The 26,521-nt window shown below is 41.2% G+C and overlaps 1 protein-coding gene across 2 annotated transcripts in view; it reads right to left on the reverse strand.

Moving 5' to 3' along the window:
* The window catches only part of PAPPA (pappalysin 1), a 250,880-nt gene that overhangs the window by 112,953 nt on the left and 111,406 nt on the right, over positions 1-26,521 (reverse strand). For both annotated transcript variants that reach the window (XR_004053931.1, XM_030919309.1), the window contains exons 8-9: positions 24,978-25,106; positions 19,877-19,968 (exon numbers count right to left, since the gene is read on the reverse strand). Coding sequence is in view for 1 of the 2 variants with exons in the window: in XM_030919309.1 (XP_030775169.1) it covers positions 19,877-19,968; positions 24,978-25,106 (221 nt within the window). In the remaining variant the exon portion in view is untranslated. The remainder of the gene's footprint in view (positions 1-19,876; positions 19,969-24,977; positions 25,107-26,521) is intronic.

Here is a 26,521-nt window from a genome sequence, read left to right on the forward strand (position 1 = left end):
TATTAGACTAAAATTTAATAAAGAGACTTGACAGTCTTATGAATTGGAACTTGAAGATGCTTTTACATCACCTTGAATTTAGTATAGTAATTTGAATGGCTTAAAAAGATTTTAAGCAAAGATAGTAATCCTTATAAATGACAATGCAGCCAACAGAGCAGAATGTTCAAAGCCCTAAATGACTTTCAGCCAGTTCTCTTTCGGGTTTCAATGATATCTCAAGATATGAAAGGGGGGTAAAATCCAGTGCTACATGAATTATATAGCAGCCAAGAGATAGGCCGGCATTCTAACCACAAACAGAAGGAAGAGCAATACCTAGGACCCAAAGGTCTATAAAAGTATGGGCAGGAAATAACGAAATGAAATTTGGCCTGGATAATATAAGCTAATAAATGGGAAAAAAAAATCCAAAACATTGATATGCAGAGAGTGTGCAAAAAGTGGCAAAGAAAGAGGGTAATAAAAGATGGCAAACTACAAAGGGAGTTTCAGCAGTTTTAGTGTGATTGTATCTCCATATTTAAAAAAAGACAGAGAGAGAAGGAAGAAAGAAAGGGAGAGAGAGAAACAAATGGGACACTTTCTCAAACCCTGCAGCCTGCTACAGTAATGGGCAGGGAGTCAAGGGAACTGGAGATTAGAATAGATACCCTGATCAACCCTATGACTTTGAACAAGTCACTTTCCCTCTCTGGGCTGCTGTTTCCCCTTGTATAGAATAATAGTTAAATCAAGTAGCTTTGTGATCCCTTTTAGCTGTGTCACTCTAAAATATATTTGGTTCTTGACATTTCCCCTTTGATCACTAAATCAGTTATTCAGTTAAGAGGGAAAACATGAAAAAAAAAAAAAAAAGATGGGAGAAACATGATCAGCAAAATGAAGATCGAGAAGGATGTAGATGATGAACTCATTCCGAAAAACACGCAGAGAACTATAACGAAAAGCAGATGGAATAAAGGGCCAGAAGTTAAAGTGTCTGCCTCAACTCTGTTGCTAACTTACTTTCATGGTACCAGTAACATACATCATCATTCTGCATCTGATTCTTTTTGCTTATTAAAAAAAATGACAGTATTACTTTTCCTACCCGTTTTAAAAAGTGGGTGAAAAGATAAAGTAAAATAATGCTATGAAAACTAAAAACTACTCAAACATAAAAACTATAAGTAGTGTTGTTTTCACATTTTACTTTTGCAGATACAATCCAGAATTCATGTCCCCAATTATCAAATGGCTTTTCTAATTTTTTGTTTAGGTTTTAGCTCAGCCATTACCTTCTCATTGAGGACTTTTCTAAACACACTATCAAAAAATAGTTTTCACCTTCACTACAATATCTATACCACTAGTCTATTTTATTTCCTTCATAGCATGATCTAACTTCTTCAAATGTTTACTTGATAATTTTATTCTCTCTAAAACAGAATGGCAACTCCGTGAGAGCAGAAACATAGGCTGTTGTGTGCATTGTTGCATTCAGATACTAATACGTTGAAGATAATCACAAATATTTGCTGAACGAATGAACAGTTTAACACTGCAAGGTTCTCTAGACATTCTGTATGATTCTAGTTCCTATGCTTCTCTGTGTAAAAGTGGCAACTGAAACTTAGAAAGATTAAGAAACTCACTGAATGCTGCAAAATCATTAGAGGTCAAGGGTTCTGACTGGTTGATTAAGGCTTATTATACAAATACTGGGAATATTCAATGTCAAATGAAAATTGCTCCGTGAGAAATGCATGTTTGTAAGCATTAAAACAAGGCATGCAAAGGAAAGTCTGTCTGTCTGTCTATCTATCTATCTATCTATCTATCTATCTATCTATCTATCTATCTATCTATCTATCTGCATATCTGTTCTGCAATCCAGTAAAACAAGCAGCCCATCAGTCTGATAAGGCATGCATAAGACTCCAGCAAAGAAGGAAGCTTGGACAAGTGGATGCTATGTCTACCAGTGGGCCAAGTACTCGAGGATGAGTCAGGCACCACGTGAAAACCAAGCCAGTTACCCCAATCTGGCATAGCTGGTTGTGACTAAGGTGACCGCAGCATGCTATGTTCTTGGTAGGGTTCCCATGCAGAAACCAGAGTGTTAAAATGGATCCCTCCCACCCTGAGCTCTGACTGGTTTGGTTCACTTCAAAGACCATCCTCCTGCTGTATGGTTTAGATAAGTCTAAAAAGATGAGCCATTCAAGCCACAGTGTCTTCTATCTCCAAGCTGGTGAGACACGCTGCAGTCCTCTAAAGAACAGAAAAGAGAGGGTGCACAGGATTGCTCTTGGGTAAGTTTTCTTTCTCTTATGTAAGGAATGGGTTACTCTTCAGCCCTTAGAATAAAATGCTATAACTTAAATCTACATTTTCTGATTTGTATCGCTTAACTGTAATTTTCTTCTTTAACAAGGTGTGTACATGTCTTTCCCATCTCTCAATAAGAAGAGGGAAAGTAGGGAGAGAAGGAAGGGAGGGAGGGAAGAAGGAAGGAGGGAAGGAAGAAGCAAGCAGGGAGGGAGGGAGGGAAGAAGGAAGGAGGGAAGGAAGAAGCAAGCAGGGAGGGAGGGAGGGAAGGAAGGAAGGAGGGAAGGAGGAGAGAGACAGAAATAAATTGATCCTAAATCATTTCTCTTTTTCTTTTTCTTTTTTTTTTTTTTTGAGACGGAGTCTCGCTGTGCCGCCCAGGCTGGAGTGCAGTGGCGCGATCTCGGCTCACTGCAACCTCCGCCTCTCGGGTTCACGCCATTCTCCTGCCTCAGCCTCCTGAGTAGCTGGGACTACAGGCACCCGCCACTACGCCCAGCTAATTTTTTTTTTATTTTGTATTTTTAGTAGAGACGGGGTTTCACTGTGTTAGCCAGGGTGGTCTCGATCTCCTGACCTCGTGATCCGCCCGCCTCGGCCTCCCAAAGGGCTGGGATTACAGGCGTGAGCCACTGAGCCCGGCCTTTTTTTTTTTTTTTTTTTTTTTTTTTTTTTCACACAGAGTCTCGCTCTGCCACCCGGCTGGAGTTCAGTGGCCTAATCTCAGCTCACTGCAACCTTCGCCTCTGGGGTTCAAGCGATTTTCTTGTCTCAGCCTCCCAAGTAGCTGGGATTACAGGCACACACCACCGTGCCCAGCTATTTTTTGTATTTTTAGTAGAGACAGGGTTTCACCGTGTTGGTCAGACTGGTTTTAAACTCCTGACCTCGTGATCTGCCCACCGCAGCCTCTCAGAGTGCTGGGATTATAGGCATGAGTCATTGCGCCTGGCCTGGTCCTAAATCTTAAGACTTAACTAGGAACATTTGAAAATATCAGTCAAAACCATTGCCCTTTTTGATCAGAGATGATAAGAATAATCATAACTATTCATGTTCACAAAAAGTTCCAAGAAGCAGTGGTCACTCTGAAGTCAGTTTCCGCCAAATGAAGGGTGTGTTTGCCCAAACAAAAGCATGAGACTGCCGATTGAGTCACTGGCTATAGATTCCAAGCTAGGGGCCAGAGAAGTTGTCTCCAGTCCTAGCTGGACCAGTCATGGCTGAAGAGGCCAATTCTGGGCCACTGATGTGGTAGGATATGGTCAAAGAACAGGACCCTGGATAGGCACCAACCCTGAGCAATAATCATATAGGTATGAAGATGTTTAACCTGAAGAAAAGAAGTATCAGGAAGGACACAGTGGAAAACTCTTCTAACAAAGTCCAGTTGGTATAAAATTGAAAGTGTTTGCCTTAGAACATACTGAGTTATTCATTCAACTTTTCCTGACAGAAGCTTGATGATGATTGACAAGGTGTACAAGGTCCCTGCCTGATTCTGCAAGCTTCTCTCTTCTCCGGACACAAATTGTCGTTGCCCCAAGTGGACCATATTCCCTCTCACCTCCCCACCTTTGCAGAAGCTTTCTTCAAATCCCCAGAGCTGCCTTTTCTATGGCTAGTCCCCATTTGTCCTTTATTCACAGTTTAACCTCTCAAAAAAACCTGTCTGGAAATCCACCCCCAGAAGGGCTAATGGCCCCTCGCTAAATCTTCCTATAGCATCATCCACTTCCCCAATTAAAATTGTATTTAGCGTATTTGTGAAATGAATAACTGGATAACTTTCTTCATGCTGGGCACTGTGCTAAATGTTTCAAATACATAATGCATTCAATTCCAGAAGAGCCTCGTGTTGTTTGGTACTATTATTATCCCCATTTTACAGACAATGAAATTGAGGTTTCAATAGGGCAAGTCATTCCCATGCTGTCCAGTTAATCTATTTTGTATGGACGTGGATATTCAGGAGAATCTGATGAGGTGGGTTGATCTGATTCTCTCTGGGATGCCCTACGATTTGGTATTACATGGGGGCTCAGGGGCCTGATGGAGCTGTGATCACAACCTGGCTTTCCACTAATTAGCTGGTGTCAATGGCCAGCACACTTTAGCCCTGAATCCCAGTTTCCTCTTTGGCAAATTGGTAAAATAATGACTATCTTCCCAACTGTTATGAGGATAGAAAAAAATGAGAAGCTGTTGAGAAAGCACCGAGCACCACATCCAGCATTTAAAAAACAATTTTTTTAAAAGTAAAAGATCAGGAGTTTCCCTTTCCTTAAAGGAAGTAATCTGTCTCTGCTACCTTGTGCCACAGTTAAACTGCACAGGCTCAATAACTTATGTTTTGGTTAAACGTTTTTAATTTTTTTAGAGTGAAATCCGAGTTTTTGTTGGCAAGTGATTGAACACGCTGGGCCCAGCCTCCAGGCCCACAGTCCATTAGGAAATTTACGAGGCGAGATGGGGACCTTCAGCTCAAGTACTCCCTTCAGAGGCAGTACTTACAAAGCCATCAATTTCCTTAACAAAGAGCATTGGCTTAAATGCCCCTTAAAGCAGTGTTATTTACACAGCTATCCACTTCCTTTTGAATTCTCTGCCTGGGGGGTGGCAGACCTGCAGTTCTTTCCAGCTACGAGTTAATTAGGCTTTCTCTCCAAATGGAAGCAAGCCGCAGACTGAGATTTGGTATTAAAAAGCAGCTCAATTTGGGGCCATCCGAGAGTCTTATGGGGTGATCCAAATACCACCAAAATCACTGGTTCCACCCACCCATTCTTCTAAAATTCTAAAGCCTTTGGACCTTACCAAAGAGTAATGACCTCTGTCAGTACAGAGATAGAGAAGGAAAGGCAGCGTTTGAGCCGTTCTCTACTTAGTAAAAGCCGCCTCAAAAAAGTACTGCTGGCTAAGATAAGGTACTTTCTACCTTTGCAGTCTATCGATATAGTAAAATTAACGTTTTAAAGAAGCCCCCACCCCTTTTGTGGCAGAACTAGGATTTGGATACAAGCAGCCCAGTTCTGGGATCTGAGCATGAAACCACCACCCCGAGCCACCTGACCCAAGAAACCTGCCCGAGATGACAGCTAAGGGGGAAAGTCTATTCAAACAGGATTGTCTGACTCTAAAGACCAGCAAGGCTCAACTACACTTTCTTGCCTGAAAAATCAAACTGTCTCTTAAGAAATACATCCTTCTTTTACTCATTTATCCTATATTTACTGAACTGCAAGTTATTTTTCAGTCCCTGGACTAACTCCTGGGAAATCAGATGATTTAAAGCAGGTCTCAGCGCTCCAAGAACTCAGGTCCTAGTGAGAGGGGAGAGATATGTAAATGATGACTGCACAGGATTCTGATCTGAGGTACAAGATACTGTGGGAGCACAGAGGAGGGACCTCCACTCCAATCTTACCCAGATTTGAGGTTTCCCTTAGGACACAACACCTGGGTTTTATCTCTCAGAGGAGGAATGGATGGTGGGGAGCACATTCCGGCAGGGGGACACTGTGAGCAAATGAGGTGAGGCCAGAAACAAGGTCGGAGGTATAAAGTATAAGACGGTGTTGGAGTATAAAATGCAAATCCTGGCCGAGGTGGGCGGGTCACAAGGTCAAGAGATGGAGACCATCCTGGCCAACATGGTGAGACTCCATCTCTACTAAAAATACAAAAATTAGCTGGTTGTGGTGGCGCATGCCTATAATCCCAGCAACTCGGGAGGCTGAGGCAGGAGAATCGCTTGAACCCAGGAGGCGGAGGTTACAGTGAGCCGAGATAGTGCCACTGCACTCTGGCCTGGCGACAAAGCGGGAATCTGTCAAAAAAAAAAAAAAAAAAAAAAAAAAAAAGAAAGCAAATCCTGGGCTCAAATCATGCAAGGCCTTGAATGCCACAGTAAGGAATGCGAATTTATCTCAAGGGCAACATGTAGCCACCTGACACTCTCAATTGGAGAGCAACAAAAGGTGTCTGCACTTTAGGAAGCTTGCTCTCACCTATGGGCAGGTAGATTGGGGCAAGGAAAAAAATGAACAAGCACCCTGTTCATTTTATAAGCGTTCTCTTGTAAAAGCCTAATCAGGAGCTGAAGGGGGCCTCAGGTAGGATAATGATCATAGGGAGAGAGAGACTGATTTGGACGAAGACAAGATAACGTTTTCAAAGAAACATGGGAAGAATGGCAATTATTTGGATGTGGGAAATGGCAGAGAGGGAAGAGTTATGGATGTTTCCCAAGCTTCTGTTTAAATGTCTGGTTGGCTACTGGCGCCACCAGTTGAGATTAGGAAAAACACTTGCAGCAGGTCTGGAAAGAAAGATGGCAAGCTTTTTGTAAGATGTGTTGAATGTGAGTTCCCATGGGGCGTCCAAGTAGAGCAATTAGATATACAAGTTCATGGGTCAAAAAAAAAAAAAGGTGCAGACTAAAGATAGAGATTTTGGAGTCATACAAGAAGAGAATGGAGAATGAGAGTGTGCCTGTTATGGAACATTGGAGACTGCTGATACTTAAAGAGTAGGTGAAAGAAGGTCTGTGGAGGGATGGTCAGAGAAGTTAAGAAAAACAGAAGAGGCTAACACTTCACAGGTACCAGGAGTTCTGAATTTCAAGAAAGAGCCAGATAAGACAAAAGAGAAAACTACTGAAATATTTCTGTTTGAACATACTATTTAATAGAATCTCATGCATGGCTTCCCTAAAGAATGATTCTCAAATTTCTGCTCAGTCTCTTCCAGGGACAGACAGGTCACTCTCTACTTGTGAGTAAGAACTAGATTATTACTTTTGTAATAATCTTTGTCTTACTTTTGTTAGCCATAATAATAAATATTTGTTGATCACTTTCTGGAAGACAGGAACTGTCAAAAACACAGCCATCCTTGGTGCCTAGCATGAACCTGTCATGTAAGAGGTGCTAAATAAATAAAAGCCTATGTGATGAATGAATAAATTTATAAATTAATAAAACAATATATCATAACAATCCTATGAAGTGAAGAAAGCACTCTTATTTCTCAGGTGGAAAAAGGTATTTGGGGGATGAAGCCTGAGGCAGACAAGTGGTCCTTGTGCTTCGGGGCAGGTCAATCAGCTTTTCCTCTCTCCCTGTCCCTTTAGAAGTTCTCTTGGCAAAAAGCACACGGACAAATGGAAAAGGGATTTCAGACTCTCGTGCGGCCCCTTCCTTGGTAATGAGGCTGAACTCGAGTTATATACGTGGTTTTGGACTCCTAAACTGAGGGACCAGCTCCAGCCAGGACTTTTCAGAGTCCTGCCAATGGTGGCTGATGTTTAATTTAAACTTATGGATAATTTGGGCTGAGTTTCTGACTGCTGTTGAAAGCTAAAATTTCCCTGATCTCTCTTTGGGTCAGTTTGCCAAGAGTATTTTGTTGGCTCTTGAAGAGCATCCCATTCAGGGAGGTTGATCTTTTTTAAAATACTGCTCTCATCATGTCATACCTCTGCCCAGAAACTATTGCTTGCTATGGGGTAAGAACTGCCCACTCATCCCCCTGTGACTTCTCTGGGGTAGCTTCCTTTAGGACTGGTGCACTCACTGTATAAAGAAAAGCCCTCTGTCTGGACCTTTATAGTGGCAGAGTGTCAAACCTGCTCTTATCTGAGTCCCACTGTCCAGAAATCTTTCCCAGGCTCACCAACCCCCTACCAGGGGCTTTCCACTGCTGGGGGGGGGGGGGTGGGGGCTCTAACACCAATCCCTTCATATCTTTAATGACCACTGCCTTCTGTAGCCCTCCAACAAAGGTTTCTGCTGCTTAACCCTGCATTGCATGGAGCTTTGTATGCAGCAGGTGCTTAATATAGACAAAAACCAGTGTGAACCTGGTCACATGCATTTTAGACTGATTGCAGGACCACCATGGTTGCTGCATGGAGGAGAAAGAAAAGCAACCGTGTGCTTGAGGGCAGAGCGACAGGCACTGGACTTAGGCTATTTTATCTTTCTTCCAGTAAGTTAAAATGAAAAAAAAAAATATAACAACTCAGTCCTTTAATAACTATTATAATTTCTTATTTGCTTTATATTAACATCTCTTTGGTACTTAATCAGTATTGGCCTAGAGAAAGTTGGTGGTTTTTAGTTTCTTCCTCTGTTAAGTATTTAATGATCTGTAAACAAACACTTCAGACAGTGTTTCTTAAAAAGACCCTGGGATCCTTTTGTTATGTGAAGATTTCTTTAGCTCCGTGCATTGTTTCCCCTTCTCATTATCTGTTTGCTGCTAGGCTGTTCAGCTCTTGAGAGTACACACTTTATTAGATAACCTTAATGATGGAGATGTAGCATAAATTAGTAGTTAAGCCTGAGGGCTTAAGAGCCAGAGACTTCCAGGGCTAGAATCCCTTACTGGGAACGTAACATCTCTGCGCCTCCATTTCTTTACTTATAATGCCTGTATAATGTTAAAACTACCTCATAGGATTAATGTGATTAACCAGTGGAATTAATAGACAAAAAGCTTGAGTGAATTTTATCCAATTAATTTAATTAAATTAATAATTTGAGTTATGTATACTACTATGACTTTTGTCTGAGATGGTGAGATGGAAAAAGGGTGGAAATATATGCAGTCTATACAGTTGGCCCTCCATATTCATGGGTTCTCCATCTGTGAATTCAAGAGATGCAAAATAAAATTCTATCTTTGCTAAACATGTATAGACATTTTTTCTTGTCCTTATTCCCTAAACATTACAGTATAACAACTATTTATGTAGCATTTACATTGTATTAGGTATTATATGTAATCTAGCGATGATTTGAAGTATACAGGAAGTTGTTCATAGGTTACATGCAAATACTACTCCATTTTATATCAGGGAATTGAGCATCCACAGATTTTGGTAATCACAGAGGTCCTGGCAGAAATCCCCCAAAGATATTGAGGATTGACTGTATATTTCTTACTGGCTCTTTCTTGTTCTAAAGGTTTCATATTTTGGAGGAGGTCATCTGGTGACTTTAGTTTTGAAGTTGGGCAGATCTTGGTTCAAATCTCAACTCTGTCACTTAATAAGCACCTGCTTTGAATAAGCCACTTCATCTTCTTGAGCCCCAATTTCTCCTCATGTAAAATGGGGGATAATGGCCCCCACCTTCCTGTAGCCTTGGGAAAATCAAGAGGATGGTTAAGTGGAGTGTGAGGCAGCTGGCCTGGCATAAGATGCAGCCCTCAGGAAGATTTTGCTTGTCTGGTGGGTGGTTTCCTAGCTCAATAAATATTTATTGAATGGAGGCCACATTCTCAAAAGTCACTGAAACATTTGCGGGCTCTGTTGTGTCACCTGGAACATGGTGTTAACAATGCCTGGCAGCCAGGGGTGCTGTGGGTTTGAAATGAGCTACTGCAGCAGGTTCTCCATAAATATGAACACATTCCCTTCCACTGGTCAGGGGAGGATCCTGGATGCTGCCTGAGCCTTTTGGACGGTCATCTGTTTGGGTTGCTCTGGCCACCCTTTTTAGCCTCAAAGTGTCATTTGCTTCAGTGTCTCAATGATTGGCTCAAGTTGGATGTTGGGACACGAGGGTAGATGGTATGGCTTCTTCCCTTAAGGGTAAGGGACACAGATGTGGAAGTAAAATACATGAGGAGTCAGTGAAATTATAGCTATGCTGGTATAGACTCAGGAGGGAGATGGATGAAATGATTCTCACTCCTTGCTCTCTCTCTCTCATCTGCGTTATTCTGCCCAACAGGCTATACTTTTACCCGCTTATACAGCCATCTCTAGGTATCTTTGAAGCATTGGTTTCAGGACCCCCTCAGACACAAAAATCTGAAGATATTCAAGACCCTTGTACAAAGTCCCTTAGTATTTGCCTATGACCTATGCACACCCTACCGTGTACTTTAAATCATCTCTAGATTACTCATAACACTTAATACATTGGAAATACTTTATTGTTTTTCTATTTGCTCTGTTTTTAAATTGTTGTAGTGTTATTATTTATTTAGTCAGTTTCAAATATTTTGTATCTCGGATTGGTTGAATCTGAGGATGTAGGATCCGAGGATATGAAAGGCCAACTGTATACTCATCCACCTCTGCCAGCAGTCAACAACTTTTCAGTAAAGGACCAGATGGTAAATATTTTGGCTTTGTGGGCCATACAAGATTTCTGTTGGAATGACTCAGCTCCGCCTTTGTAGTGGCAAAGATGTAAACAAAGGAGCATAGTTGTGTTTCAGTAAAACTTTGTCTACGAAACCAGGCAGCAGGTTGGGTTGGCCATGGGTGGTGGTTTACTGATGCCTGGTTTGTACAAGTATGCACATGGCTATTATGCCCAGGGCAGGGCTTGGTAGAGAGTGTAGAAGGCACACACTTGAGTCTCCTTCTCCTTCCTTCATGCCGTAAATAGCAGCCTCACCATAGTCCTCAAGGGCCTGAGAAATCAGAGCCTGCTAGACTTCTGCCTCATGCCTCCTTTGTTCACTACAGTCCAGCTATGCTGACTTCCTTTTCCCTCTTCAAAAGTTCTTCTCTGCCTTGGGAATCGAATAGTCTGAACTTCTTGCAATCCTTGCTCGGTTACCTGTTCCGTATCTCCCTAATGGGTTCACATCCTACTAACCCTCAAGTCTCAGCTTAAATGTCAAATCTTCAAGGAGATCTCCTTGACCCCCTCAATGTAAAGGAGGCCCTTTGGTTATATACTTCTAAGTATTTCCACTTAGTGCCATTTTCAACAATGACACTAAAATAATTATTTGTGTCATTTTCCTAACCTCCCTGGCCTTCCTTTTTCACTGCTGTTTTCTTTGAAACAAGCACAGTGCCTGGCATATAGCAGGCATCAAAAAATATGAACTAAATGAATGAATGAATGACATCATCCAGCAACCAATTTGCAGAATCTTCTGCCTGGGTCTGACTGCACATGTTGGGGCAAGCAGCTGATTTTTCCTGCAGGCTCTAGCAGTGAGGTTTTCACACTATCCTTACTGCCCATCCATCATTTTATTTTAGGCACATTACTTTTCTGTCCAAAAAGAAAAGGAGGATACAATTAGGTCTATATCCCTCACTTGCTTAATATTTCAATTTCCCTCAGGGCACTCCCTTCAAGTAGAGATCACAGCTCATGAATATTAAATGTCTCTTCCAACCCAACATGGACTCCAAGAAACAACGGAGAGCCAGGAGCTAAGAAAAGACCCTGATACCCAGCCCAGAGGCCTCTACCCTCTCCCAGGCCGCCTCAGTCATAACTGCACAGATGTACATCAAGGCACATGTATGTGCAGATGAATTTCTGGTCACTTTAAATATCACAATGAAGTCCTTGTTCTTGGCTACCCAGATTCACCTGCCTTGGACTCTGGCTGCCTTTCAAAGGCACACATCAAAGTTTGGTCTCGATTCCTCACATTCAAGCAAGCACCAAGTCGGTTCCCTGAGCCTGACCCCTTCCTGAGAGTCAGGAAGCTGACCTGGGCTGCGGGCTAGAATTCCTCCCTTCTGGCGTCAGAGGCCGTTCTGTTTCTTTTCATTCCAGCCTTGCCTCTCTGTGGGGTAGGCCTCCCGGGTTTCCAAAGGAGGTGGTAAGCCTTGGTCTGAGGCAGGATGGCAAGCTTGATCCTAACCGGTGCTGACTCAAGGGTGTTTGAATGCATCCATCAGACCTCCCTGTTGAGTACTTCAGATCTTTGGTGCTGCCCGCACGTCAGCCTTCCGCCCCATCGCCTCCTTTTCCTGCTCTTTTGTCCCCTCAGTGACCCCCTTTGACCCTTTGGGTGAAAGGAATTCCTTTCTCTTCCCCAAGCCCTGATTTCTTTTAAAATGCACCAGTTTTAAAACAATAACAACCTGGGATTTAAATCCTAAAAATCAGAGCTGAAAGCTCCCTGGGAGCTCATCAAATTCCCTCATTATTTTACAGTGGGGAAACTGAGAACTAGGAGGTTTGGTCATTTTGCAAATGGTACCACTGTAATTTAGCATCAGGATTTGGTTCAGGACCATTTTTGCAGATGATGGGTCAAATGCCTTTGCGTCACTCACAATTGAGATAGGCAATAAGGAAGGGGAAGAAGAGACGGCATTAACTGACATCCTTGATTGTCCAATAACAGTTGTTCATTGTGCTAAACACTCTATGGATGTTATCTCATTCTTTTTCTAAACAAAACTATAGGTGTTATAATTACGTCCATTTTTCAGAAGAGGAAACTGAGACTCAGAGGGATTGAGAGATGCCTAAAATGACCCATGTAGTAATTGCAACCAATAGACATTTGAACTCAAGCTCCTCTGTCTCCAACATTGCTATGACAACCTTATTAAGTGCCAAACACATTTTATGCTAAAAAAAAAAAAATGATTTGGCTACTGTCAATGGAGGGTGATCTGTTAAAAATAAAAATACAACCTAAAATACAGTATGACCTTCCATTGGGGGTATGAGCTTTATGCCATGGAACATTTATAGGGTGATAATAACTGAAAATGGTTGTTTCATGACTCATGAAAATGGCACAAGAACATGTGCATTCACTTTTGTTTCCTGCTGTGGTTCAATGGCACCAAACAGAAATAGTGGAAAGGAGAAACACTCTCCTGCTGTTTCAAGACTTAGTCTGGAATTGGACGTAGGCTTCAGGGCAGACAAACTCTGAAGTCTCCTTCTTTGACCTACCTGGCTATATGACTTTGGATATTCACTTAAACTCTCAACGCCTCAATTTTCTGATCAGCAAAATGGTGTAATTATTTTGACTCTACAGAGTTGCTGGGAGGGTGAATGAAATCATTTTTACAAAGAGTTCTTAGCAGAAAAACTGGCACAGTTGGGTATCTAATAAACGGAATAACTTCATGGTTAAAACAAATAGACTCTGCTTAGATGCTGTGAATCTCATGTTTGGTATTTCTCTGTGTAACTGTAGGCAAGTTACTAAATCTCTCTGAACCACAGTTTTTTCCTCTACAAAACAGGGATAACATTATTTATCTCATAGGGTTTCTGGGAAGATGGATACAACTTCTGAATTAATCATATTAATTGTTCGGGCGTGGTGGCTCACGCTTGTAATCTCAGCACTTTGGGAGGCCAAGGCAGGCAGATCACTTGAGGTCAGGAGTTCGAGACCAGCCTGTCCAACATGGTGAAACTCTGTCTCTATAAAAAGTAGCAGGATGTGGTGGAATGCATCTGTAATCCCAGCTACTTGGGATGCTGAGGCAGGAGAATCACTTGAACCCGGGAGGTGGAGGTTGCAGTGAGTCCAGATCATGCTACTGCACCCCTGCTGGGTGACAGAGTGAGATTCTGTCTCAAAAAAATAAAAAATTAAAATAAAAAATAAAATATTAATTATGACAATAATAGCATCAGTAGCAAACACATCTACTGACATACTTGTCAGGTGTCACCATTTTAAATGCTTTACAAATATAAACTTGTTTTTCCTTGCGATAATTCTAAGAAGTAGGAACTTACTAACCCATTTTATGAATGAGAAAACTGCAACACAAGCTAAGTGTCAGGGATGGGCTTTCCACCCAGAATCCGTGTTCTTAACAGTGATACCCTATGTCATTACTTCGGTGTTAAGAATGCCACCAATCTAGCTGACGTATTATCACCCTCGTCATCGCCCCAAACACTACCACCATGACCCCCACCTATATTCCTCTTTCTTTTTCTTCTTTCATAGGCCTGCCTTCAAGTCAAGGGAAGCTTTATTTCAAAAACGTGTTCTGGGGAAAGTTACTACGTTTTCCACGGAGGGAGGTCTGATTGAATACATGCAGTCTGGAGAAGTTTTATTTTGTTTTCTTAATTTTAATTTTTTTAAGGTGAGAGGTGGATCATCTATTATGATTTCACATTGTTAGAAAGAAAAATAATAATAAATGCAACTCCCAGCAGAGCCCACTCTTCCACCTCTCCTCCAGCAGATGCTGTTTTCCTTTTCAGTCACTGTTGTTCTAAAGTCTCATCGGAACCTCCACTAAGAAGACGGGGCGATTCATCTTCTTGTTTTCCTTTCTCGCCTTGGCTCAGAGCAGGCCAGAGCAGCCTGACAGAGGGGCCACAAGGCTCGGTGAACCCCTGCCCCTCCCAGCAACTGGTGGGGAGGCGGACCGATTCTTCTCCCCCGCTTGATGTGCCTCACAGAGGAGGGGAGGGAGCTGGGGCTGGGGGTTGCTAATTGAGTTACTGGCCTTGGCTCTAGGACAGGGCTGGGGATGCTGTGTCAGGGATCACAAAGTGATGCTAACGGCAAGAGTAGGGGAGAGAAGAGGAGTGTGGAGGGAGGGAGAAAAAGAGACACACAGGGAATGCCTCCACATCTGGGAAAGACGACGTGGGGGTCCCTTTCGCTTTGTTTTCTTAAGTATATATCAGCGTCAAGCAGGATTTGAAACCTAAAGCCTTTAAATAGCTGTTTGACAAATCAGAGATTCCTCAGTATCAGGTGAGGGAAGAAGCTTTAGAGTCCTCAGTCCAGTCTCCCTAATTTCACAAAGGGAAAAACTGAGACTCTGAGATGCTAAGCTGCAGCCAGGAGGCCTCTAGGTCTAAACTAGTACCTGGACCCGGCTATGCTGAAGAATACAGGGTGGGAAGTCAAAACAGAACATGAGGGCGTCTCCACAGCTGCATCTCCTGTAATGCACTAGATTCCATCTCAGAAGGTAGCACGCTTCCAGCACCAACTAAAGATATATTACAAAGTATAACCCCTTTTGGGGACCCTTCACATTTTGTCTGACTAATTTGACTGTTACCCCACCTCCTTCAGCTTTTATCAGCAGCCTGTCTGTAGTTTATGACTCAGTGCTTTAGAGACAGAATTCCCAATGCTGTGAACAATGCCTGCAGCCAGTGCCTGTTGCGGGGAGTTATCATTTTACTGATACCACATTTTTTCACTGAAACCTCAGGCCTGGTGTATGTTATATTTTTAAAAGAGGGGGAAAAAAGACAAGATAACTTCCACATTGCAAGGGGATGAAGCCTGCATTGCTTGGGAGGTCATGTGGGTGGTGTTCATTTTAACAAGCAACTTATTATGTGCTGGGGGATGAGGGCACCAGGGGTGGGAAATTGAGAACGGGAAGTCCCCAGGGTGTTGCATAATAACACATTGGCACCTTGGGAATATTTCCGGATGTGTGGGCTTCTGAAACGTGAATGGGAATGTCACCATAAATCTGTCACCCACCCTAACACTGGTGTTACTCAGCCAGAGAAAACATCAGCCTTTCTAAATGGAAGCAGGAGAAGGAGAAAAAGGTGGAAGAGGTAGAGGAAGAGAAGGAGAAAAAGGAGAAGAATCAGAGGTAGAAGAAGGAGTGAAGGAAGAAGAAGAGGAGGAGAGGAAAAAGGGGGAAGAGGAAGAGGTGAAGAGAAAAGAAGAAAAAGGAAAGAATGGTGGAAGGAAAGAAGAAAGTCATTCAAATGGAGAGACAGAGGAGTAGAAAAAGCAGGGTTCTCTACTCAGACTGGAGACAGGATCACACCTCTGTGTGCTGTGTGACCTGGTGCAAGTGAAGATGTTATCAGAGACCTCAGATCTCACATATGGAAACAAGAGACCACCTGTAGTTCACAGAAAACAGAAGTGCATATGAAGAACCTATCACTTAGTGGGTATCCATAAATGGTGGTTGTTGCTGGTATCCTGTGCCCCCAACATTCCACACAAACACACACAGAGAAAAGTAATAGCTCATGTGCATCAAGCACATCCAACTTGCTAGAAATGGGGTTAAATCTCACATTATCTTACGGCAATAATTTTCAGTCAAGACTCTGAGTGACAGTCAACAAAAAACAACTTTGGATAAATCAAGGAAAACAAACAAGCAAAATTTACTCGAAGAATATTGGGTACATATGGAACACTCTCTGGAGAGCCAGGATTGTGTGCTCTGAAACTCAATTCCAAGCCCAAGATTAGGTCCCAGAACTAGTTTAGTGAGTGGATCCAGAGCTGGTGCTGTGCATAGCTGTCTCAGCTTTGATGCTAGATGCCTTCCCTGGTACTTAGGAGGCTGGTATGGATGTGGCTACTCACACCATCCTCAGCAAATGGTGTCTACAGTATCCCTAAGTCTAAGGACTACTAGCTTCCAATTCAAAGTCTTGGGTTGGTGTGTCTGATTGGAGGGCAGAGGGAAAGCCTAGGTTTTATATACCCACACTCAAGCTACCAGGAAGACCAGGAGGAGACACTTGGATAATCAACTTCTATACTAAGGGTTGGGTTTTTCCTTATTGGAATAATTATCTCCTAAGTCTAGGAAGGAAATTCTGATAGAAAGCATCCAAAAATATTGGTAAATATCTTCCACTGTTGGGTTCTAGGACTTTTACCATTTTCTACATGAGAACACTGAGGCTTAGCCAAAGTTACACATCTAAGTCATGGTATGCCTGATCTCCTGGCTGCTATCTTGACCACTGTCTTAACAAATGCAATCATGGAAACAATGTCAACCTCAGCACAGCCTCCCACACTTGTCTCATTTCTCTGACTCATTAAAGATTGGTCTGCTGGGAGTAAGGATTCACTGTCTATTTTTCAGCTGTTCCTTTTAGAGGAAAATCGTTTTCTAGACTTGAGCTACATGATTTGTCTTTGGAATGTAGTCCCTGGGAGCTGGGATCTCTGGAATGCCTGTATCTCTGTGAGTGCTTATAATGAGATTTTAAGTGGCCAGTGAAGGGCGTAGCTGAAGGCTTTCCTCTCACATAAACTCCACTCAACATACAGGGGTAACAGAGAGCCTTCCCTGGACACTGTCCACACCGACGGTTTTGTATTCCGTTCCATTAATTTGTGACATGACTTGTTTTGCAATTTTTTTTTTTTCATTCACCCTGAAAGCCTGCAAAACCAGGAGCTATCCTTTTTTGCAGGTAACTTACCATAGTGAGCTCTGGAGTCAGGCTCTCTGGGTTTAAATTCCAGCTCCACCACTTAACTGTGTATCCTTAGATCATCACCCCATGCCTCAACTTCCTCTTTTGAAAGGGCAGTTCAGTAAAAGAGTTGTTGTGAGAATAAGAGTTTATAAATGTGCTTGGTATATAAGAAGTATTCAGCAAATATCATCATCTGCAGCAGAACACAGAATCTGGTAGAGAATAATAGTCTACAAAATGAACCTAGGAGGATCTCAGTCTCATCCTCTTGGAAACTCCCTCATCTTTTTTATTTTGTTTTGAGACAGGGTCTCACTCTGTCACCCAGGCTGGAATGCAATGGCGCGATTTCGGCTCACTGCAACCTCTGTCTCCTGGGTTCAAGTGCTTCTCCTGCCTCAGCCTCCCAAGTAGCTGGGATTATGGGTGCCCGTCACCACTTCCAGCTACACTGTATGTTTAAAATGCAGTTTTTTGTTAATAAGAAATGGTGAACCAGATTATGATTTTCACCTACTATCTGCACCTGGCTCCAGTAAACAAGCATATAAAATATCCCAAATCCATGGAACAGTGGTTGATAAACTTCATAGGTAAAATACCAGATAATAAATATTTTAGTTTCTTTGGGCCATGTAATCTCTGCTGCCATCACTCAACTCTTTCATTGTAGCATGAAAGCAGCCACAGTCAATATGCAAAGTAATGAGTGTGACTGTGTGCCAATAAATCTTTATTTACAATTACAGGGAGTAGGCTGGTTATGGCCTAGGGACCACAGTTTGCAGACCCCTTCCATTGATGAGGAGCTTCTACCTATTAGAGATGTCCTTATTTTTCCTGATCATTGCATAGTTCTAAAGCAACACAGCAAATGAATGTCAAGGCTCAAGCATCCTTTTCAGGGTACCACATCCTACCTTCATCCCATCCTACTTTCTTCCCAGAAGCACATAAGTTACATGCCACATCAGTGCAAGTTAAATAGGCAGATATTTTTCACGATGGTCTGGGACTAGTGTTAGTTGCCATAAGGATGATGACAAAGGTAAGAGTTTGGCTCAGGTAGAGCTCACAATTAGAAGGAATTCAGTCACCCACCTCGAAAAATCACACAACAGAAGTGCAGGTAAGGCTCTTAAGTTTAAGTTAAGACCAATTAACACAATCATTTAAAAATTTACAGTAGGTAAACTGAGGCCAAGACTAAGGAAGCCACTCGGCCAGATTTATGTAAGTTCTCAGCACAGCTGGCACTAGAACCTGGTTTTCCTAATTTTAATCCAAAGTTCTTTCCACTACACCACTAGGCTAGTATCAAGCTTTTACTACGGACCAGACCATACTCAAATCAACAGAGGAGAGAAAATTTTTTGGCAATTTAAAACCCAAGGCCCTGCCTAGAAACTCCCATGTCCTTCCTTCTGGGGCATCTTCCTATCTTCCAACCATAAATATTTACAGAGCATTTCAATTGTGTTGCTTAGCCCCTACTGGGTGCCAAGAAGATAGTAGGTGCTCAACAAATGTGTGTTGAGAATTGAATAAGACACATGTGATATATGGTCTTCACCGTCACGGAGCTCACAATCTACTGGGAGAAAGAATGTCTAAATGCACTCCTGTAATGCACTGCAGATGCGAGGATGCAATGCTATCTTTTCCTCTTTAGTCTTGGAAAATTGCCTGTCAGTGAGAAATCTTCCCACGAAGGTTTTCATCCCCTTGTAACTGCCCCTTCTCTCTTCAGATAGAGCACCTCTGTCTTTTGTACTTGCAAATGAATTGTGATTAGTTTTCACCTCCAGCCCAGGGGATTAGCTGGGGGACCTTTGATCTTCAGGTATCGATTTGCATCTTAAAGGAAGTATGATCTCATCTGGGCCAGCTCAAAATTCCACCCCTGCCCCCCAAGCCCTGTCTGTTTACCAGCCCGGGGCTGACCAGGGCCTCCCAAGTGGGGCTGAAACAACAAGATCAGCCAGACTCCAAGAGAAGGCAGAGGAAAACAAATTTCCCAAATGGCTTGGTGAAGGTGGGAAAAGGACATTTGCTTCCTAAACACAGGCTGGTCTGCTATTCCTCCTTTCTCAGATCGGAGAGACTGCCCAAGTTTCTGAGTCTGCAGAGGGGACCCTGGTGGTTCCTGGATCCCAGCTGGAGGTTGCAAAGCAAAATGAGTTGAGCTTGAGAATCAGACAAAATCAGGTTCAAGTTCTGATTCTGTCTTTAATCACTTTGACCTGTATAACTCTGGACAACTTTTGAAATTTTTCTGGCATTTGATTTTTTTCTTATCTCTGAAGTAGGAATAAAAGCCTTAAAACATCTCCAGTAATACCCATCCCGGACAGTTAGTGTGAAGAAAAGCAGGATGTTTGTAAGGTAAAGCTTGATCAAAAGAAGTTACCTGTCATTGGCATCATCTATGAGAGCTTAAGCTCTTGAGGGATTGCTTTGTTTGTTTTTTCACTGCTGTATTTCCTGATACTGAAAACAGTGCCTGGCACGTAGGAGGTACTCAATAAACAGGTGTAATACAAAGGGGTGAATCATCATTTAGATAACTATTGTTGACCAACCATTCTGCACCGTTCACTTCTTCATGAAGGCCATGAGAAATGAAAAAGACGTACCAATACAATTGAAGGAAACTTCTTGTCGGCAGAAAAGGGAGCAGCCGTCACCATTGATCTTGTTCAAGTCATCGCATTCTTCACCTTGGTCTCTGCAGAGCAGATATGGAAGAGAAATTTGCCAATTTAGTCTCAAAACCATGGCTGGACATGGAAAAGTCCCTCCCTGGGCCATGAACTGTCAGTGAGACCTTGCACAAATCCCTTTCTCTGTCTGAGTCTCTGCTTCTTCATCTTCAAGATGAGATTTCTAAAAGGTGTAGACTTATAAGATACTTTCACATTTGCTTTGTTTTGTGTTTCTGATGACAAAGTGGAATTCCTGATTCCAACTCATTTTCTGAGATTCTCTGAGTGAGTTAACAAGTCAGATGGGAGTAACACATGGAGGAACTAATGAACAAATAAATGGTCTTGCTCTCACAGCATCTAGGAAGTCTCATGGACATTTCCTTGTTTCTGATCTTAAAAGAGCATATCTGAAGGAAAATGTAGAGATTCTGTTCCTTCACCACTCCCTGCCTTGATATCCTTCTTATTCTCCCAATGTACTTAAAGGTAACAATTTTTTTTTTCATTCATGCATTCAAGTTTAGTCACCCTTCCATTGGAAAGTTTTGCTTTCTCCATTGGGTGTGTCATTTCTTGGTGTCAAGAACTCCAAGGCTGCGAGACTACACTGTAAAGAAATACTAATGCTCCCTTTGTTTTTGTTGGAATTATTTCCATCACCTAAGGATGATTTTGCAAAGGTTGAGATGGGCAGAAAATGAGCAATGATCTTTGAATTGGGCTTAGGTGACAAGAAGGAAGAGCAAAACCTGAAAGTCTGGATGGGTTATTGCTTTCTGGAAAACGGTCATCCTTTAAAAAACAAAACACTTGGGTTTAGAACCCCGTGTCTCAAACTAACTGTATAATCTTGACTAAGTCACTTGATCTCTTGATCTGATATTTCTGTGATGATTTAAATTTAAATTAATTGAAATGAATTATAATTAAAATTCCAATCCTCAGTCATAGTAGCCACATTTCAAGTATTCAGGAACTACATGTAGCTAGTGGCTACTGTAATGAACAGCACAGAACACATTTCCATCATTGCAGAAAAATCCATTAAACAGTGCTCCTGTGGATGCTGAACTTCAGTTTTCTCATGTGCTAAAATGGAGATAATTAGTCCTACTCCTCTGAGTAGCTTAAAGTGGTCAGCACAGTGGGTGACACATAGAAGATGCTCAAGGAGTCACAGTCCCCATTCCCACTTTGCCTTGGGAGGTCTCTGCAGAGTGTGTGACAGCTGTCCCTCCCTCCCCAGAGACCAGCTGGGACCTGTCACAGCATGGAAGAGGCCTTAGACTTCTCCTTTCACCCAGGCAATTAACACTGGACAATGTTTGTTGCTTTTAAGAGGTGTCAGAGTAGCAGGATAATGCCTTGCAATCAATCCTTAGGATGTCTAGGGCATTGCATTGATCTCCAAAGAGCCACCCAAGTCTTCTCCTGTCTGCACACCTATGAGCAAAGAAGTTTGTAATTCTAGCTGGTCTCAGCATTCTCTGGCAGTGGATCTTGCTTGCTGGAAATTGCTGATAACCTTGTGCTTCTAAGCTAATTCATGGGTTGTTTTGGAAAAGACTTAAAAAAAAAAAAATACCTGGGCTGGTTCCCTAAGCCACAAAGCTTACTTTCAACCTCCCTTCCATTGCCACCCAAACAGTGTTCTACTGGTTTAAACAAAACATTCGGGTCACTACAAGTATCTTCTAGGCATGACAGATCTATCATTAGATAAAGAGGTTCTGCGAAACCTTATTTGACCTCTGGGGCTGGAGCGGGTGGCCATCTTTCTCTGTGTCCATAGACATCTTGCTCCATCTATCACAGCACTTGTCAAACTGACTGCCTTTGCCTGTTACTTGAGAGCCCCTTATAAGAGACTGTAATTTGCCGAAGGAAGTGACAGAGTCTTCATCATCCTAGCACCCCAGTTTCTGGCACAGTGCCTAGGATATAACAGACAACATGTAGCCACTCCTTTACTTGTTAGTTTTGCAGAGTTGTCACATCACACAACAATGCAATGGGGAATCCAGATGAGAATTTGGACCCTCTGTTCATATACTGGTTCTATATCTTACCAGACATGGAAGCTTGAGAAAACCTCTATAATCTCTTTGTGCATTTGTTGTTTATCTGTAAAGTATTATAATAAGACCTATCTCACATGGCTGTTGGGTGGGAGAAGTCAAGGAGATAATAATGTAGCACAGTGCTTCATGAACAGTAGAGGCTCAAGAAGTGTGTATAAATATTATTGTCATTATCAAAACGCTCATCCATTGCCTTCACCTTTATCCGATCTATGAAACGTAGGACCTGCTGCTATGGACCATTTAAGACAGCACTCATCCATTAAGGGCCTCACTGAGTGCTGCATCTATTGATATTTCTTCATAAATTCTTTTACAGACAGAGCAAATTAACTTGCATCATTCCAGGAAAAATCCTATTAGCTAAGATGATATCCCTTCTTTTCCCCAAAGTTTCCCTTCCCCCCACTCCCCATCCCCACTTAGGGAAACATCCGTAAGCTATATTTAGTTTCCTACAAAGCATATCAACAAATATTTGATATCTACAGGTAACTGAACATGTGTTTGATGTTTATGCAAGATACTAATTCTAGGTAAAAATACTAAAAAAAAAAAAACTGTATTAAATTAAGTATATTATTTAAAATTAATAATAATTATGATACTAATAGTTTTAGATCAGGCAAGAATGATATCATTTGCAGTGTTTAACCAATGCATCTATATCTGTTTCCACCATGAACTGAGATGAGCTGCAGATGAGGATCGAAATCTGGCGACTTGAAAAAAAAAATTGGGCTAAATTAGGAAATTCCCAAATCACAATTATAAGTTATCAGCAATGACTGCAAATGTTTTCTGGATATTCTAGATATGAAGTTCATTATTGGACCCACAAATGATGGGGTACTTTCTCCATGGAGAGCCCTTTGCTCAATTGTTCAATGTTCAATCAGACAGCAGCTGTATTAAAACCTGGAATTTGATGCATTAATGTGGGAGAGAAGAGCGGGAAGTTTCCCTTTCCCCAATTTTACTGCATTGGAAACTATATATTCTATTTCTGTTGCTATATATGAATGTGGATCTTAAATACACACAGCATTGTATGTTAAATAGCTCAAACAAGTGAGGCGCTTTCTATTCTGTGCTTGAGGAGTCAAATTCTTGGCAATCAGCTGATTTGCACTATAATGCAACACTTAAAAACCCTTACACTAATCTCTTCAATCTTAAACATTTTGACAATTCAGATATTAAATTTCAGGTGTAGGATATTTAAGAAATAAATATATGAGCCCGAAATATATATATATATATGTATATGTATATATATGATATAAATATATGTTCCTGCTTCAGAAAGCCACTTGAGATTATGCAAATAATTACTTGCCTTATCAGTGCCAATTTTTTTAAATGCCATTTCTTATTTTAATAACTTGAGTTAGTACCTTTTCATTAGCAGTTGGCAAACTTTAGTTGTGGAGTGGGGAGCAAAGAGGAACAGAATCTTGTGCATACTGCTATCTTTTTACACAGCAAGTTTAAAAGATATAACTTGTCAATCATCTGATCATGTTTGCAATATTTCTATTGCCTTTAATGTTAAGTTATGTTCAGAAAGAATACTGCTGGCAAATAACTGATGTTTATGTGGATGAGTATTCATATGCCAGCTCTTTTCACTAGCATTACTGCATCATCCTTGCTGTATTCCTAGCTGGTCCTTTCATCCTAAAGCAGAGGTTTCCAGTTTACATTCCATACCACAAAATCATCAGAAACAAATTAAATTGTTCTTCCCCTCTAGCTTAGTGTTAGTGATGAACAGAAAGAGTCATCTAGTGTGTGTCTTTCATATATGTACTACTCCTGTGAGTTGATTCATGTTCTACACATCAGTGGTTTCATCCAACTGTGAAGCAAATTCTTTTTTCATACCACCCCTCCTCTTATAGAAATAGTAATTGCAATTCCATATTGCACAGATATTATGTGACACCCAGCAGTGCTATTTAATGAAGGAATTTTGCCAATAGCTTGTTTTGCCTTCTCCACATGTAATGTTTATCATTAAATCTGTCCATAGTTTCAAAAGTCTCTTAGCAATAGTGTGACTTGCAGATAAACACTTTAGCAATGAGGAATGTAATTTTAGCAATAAGAGATATAATTTTGAAAGATTATTGGTGTCTTCTCCACCTCTAGAGACAAAACTCTCAATTTTGTGCTAGAAAACTTTTTTCTTATTCTGGAGGAAAAGCACTTAAAAGTTTATTTATTGAGTTTTAAATAATACAAAAGTCTTGGTGGCTCCTCTTCCCTATTTGCCAGTTGCATAGCATCTTGTCCTGAGAATAAGGGGATGAATGGATTGATAATCTGATAAAATCCACACTTACTGATTCATTTGCCTCAGTGTACTCATATACACATTCAATATTCACTCCAGAGTACTGTTTATTATTTATGGGTTAAACATTGTAGTGAGTTAAAATACTTCGCTATCTTTATGAGCCTTTGACCCATTTTGTAAATTGTTATATAATATGATACAATAGAGGTAACAAATAAATATGCAGTTTTCACAAATATGAATGGTAACCAGCAAAGTACCTAAAAGTGTTTTAACCTAGATGAACTGTATCATGTTAACTGAATGTGTGCCGTGACTGGGACGGAAAAATCTAATGGAATCCTCGTAGCACACATAAAGCAACCGAGAGCAAGAGCAAATGATAGTAGGTACATAAGGGTAGTTCTGTCTCAATCATATGTTGTATTACATAGTTGTAAAATGTATGTGTTCAAAAAAATAGTCATTGCTTTTCTTCTGAGTTCAGCAAATTGCTTGGAGACCAATCCAGAGACTGCTGGGGACCACTAGTAGTTCACAGCTCATGCATCGAATAATATGTCATAAGCTCTTCTATTCAGCACCCTAACCATCTCTTGACCTAATCAGCATCCCTCCTCTTCTTTCTTTAATTAGATCTACTTACTTTTGTATAATGCCATCGCCACAGTACCCACTTCCATGGATGTATGTGACAGCAGGTGACGGCTCACTCTCTTCAGTTCCTGAAATAGTTATGACCCAATACTGGTACACACTGCCAAGATTTAGATCCCTGGAAAATACAAAGAAGACATAATTATACAATTACAATACTGGGCAGACAAGGAAAGAATGGTAAACTGATCCCCTGGAGTATGTTCTATCAGTCTTGCTCATTTGTGAAATCAAATGCATATTTAGTTATCCAATACTTTCTATTGTCTACTATGGTGACATCAGTTGGCTAAGTGTAATGGACTACACTAAAATGTACAGTAATAACTAGCATCAATTGACTGATAACTATGTACTTACTAGGTTTAATTTAACCTATACAGCAACCCTGTTGGAAAAGTATCAGATGGCAAATGACTAAAAATGAAGATGTTTGTGAGGAAACCATTCAGGAAAAATAAATATAAACAAAAGCACAGAGGTGGGAAAGCACCACATCAGATTCCTAGGCCATTATCTGATCATGTTTCCTCATTTTAAAACCTGAGCAGAAACTCCATTACACGTGAGCAAACCTCTTTCTAATGCTGCATGTACAGTGGATCTCTGCCTCCCTGCCACTTGCTTCTCCCTATTTCTTTCACTCTCGACAAAATAATAATAATAATAATAATAATAATAATAATAATAACAGCATCCATTAATAGAATATGGGGCCTTAGGCTAAACACTTTTCATGAATTTCTTATTTGAGAATCAAAACATCCCTACATGGCTGCTAGTATTTACATGTTGATTTTACAGATGGTGAATCTGAGGCACAGGAAGGTAAAGCAACTTGTTTATAATCATATGCTATTAAGTGATATCCTATATTCTGCCTATCTTATCCCTATTTTAGGTCTGTTTTAATAACCTCACCCCTTGCAAAGTCGGGTCATGTCCTGGGAATCGCAATTCCAAGGACTACTTCCTGCCAGATTTCCAACTTGCCTAGATTGCATCGCTCCTCGACCTAAAGACTTGCTAGTACCTGCTCTGACTTCCTCAAAAACAAACCACCAAATGAACACGGCTACTGCCAATTATCCTCCAAGGCAAATATATGTTTATGTCAATTCCACATGACCACATCTCCCTCCCTATTTCCTTTATGACCATTCTCAAATGAAGATGTTATTCCTGTCTTTCATCTACCTCTGTATCTATTCTTTTTAATAATAATTTTTTTAATAATAAAAAAGTACCATGGGAAAAATCACAAAATGATAATGAAGAAAATTCCTATCAGATTCCAGAGTTGGGGGGGATTTCATAAACAAAAGGATGATGTCAAAAAATCTCAAGTTCTCCTGCCCATCTGTTATTTCAGCTGCTGTTAGGGTTTGGGCTGTTTGGTTAAGGCCAGCAAGATAACAGGTGCAGGGGCGATGGACAGAGAATGTCTTCAGACTCTCAACGCAATAATGAGTTGGAGTTTATGAGCATTGAAGGACTCTGGGAAAGAACACAACTTTCCTGAGAATGTTGGAT

The sequence above is a fragment of the Rhinopithecus roxellana genome, chromosome 16, assembly GCF_007565055.1.
Source record: "Rhinopithecus roxellana isolate Shanxi Qingling chromosome 16, ASM756505v1, whole genome shotgun sequence".
Taxonomy (NCBI): domain Eukaryota; kingdom Metazoa; phylum Chordata; class Mammalia; order Primates; family Cercopithecidae; genus Rhinopithecus; species Rhinopithecus roxellana.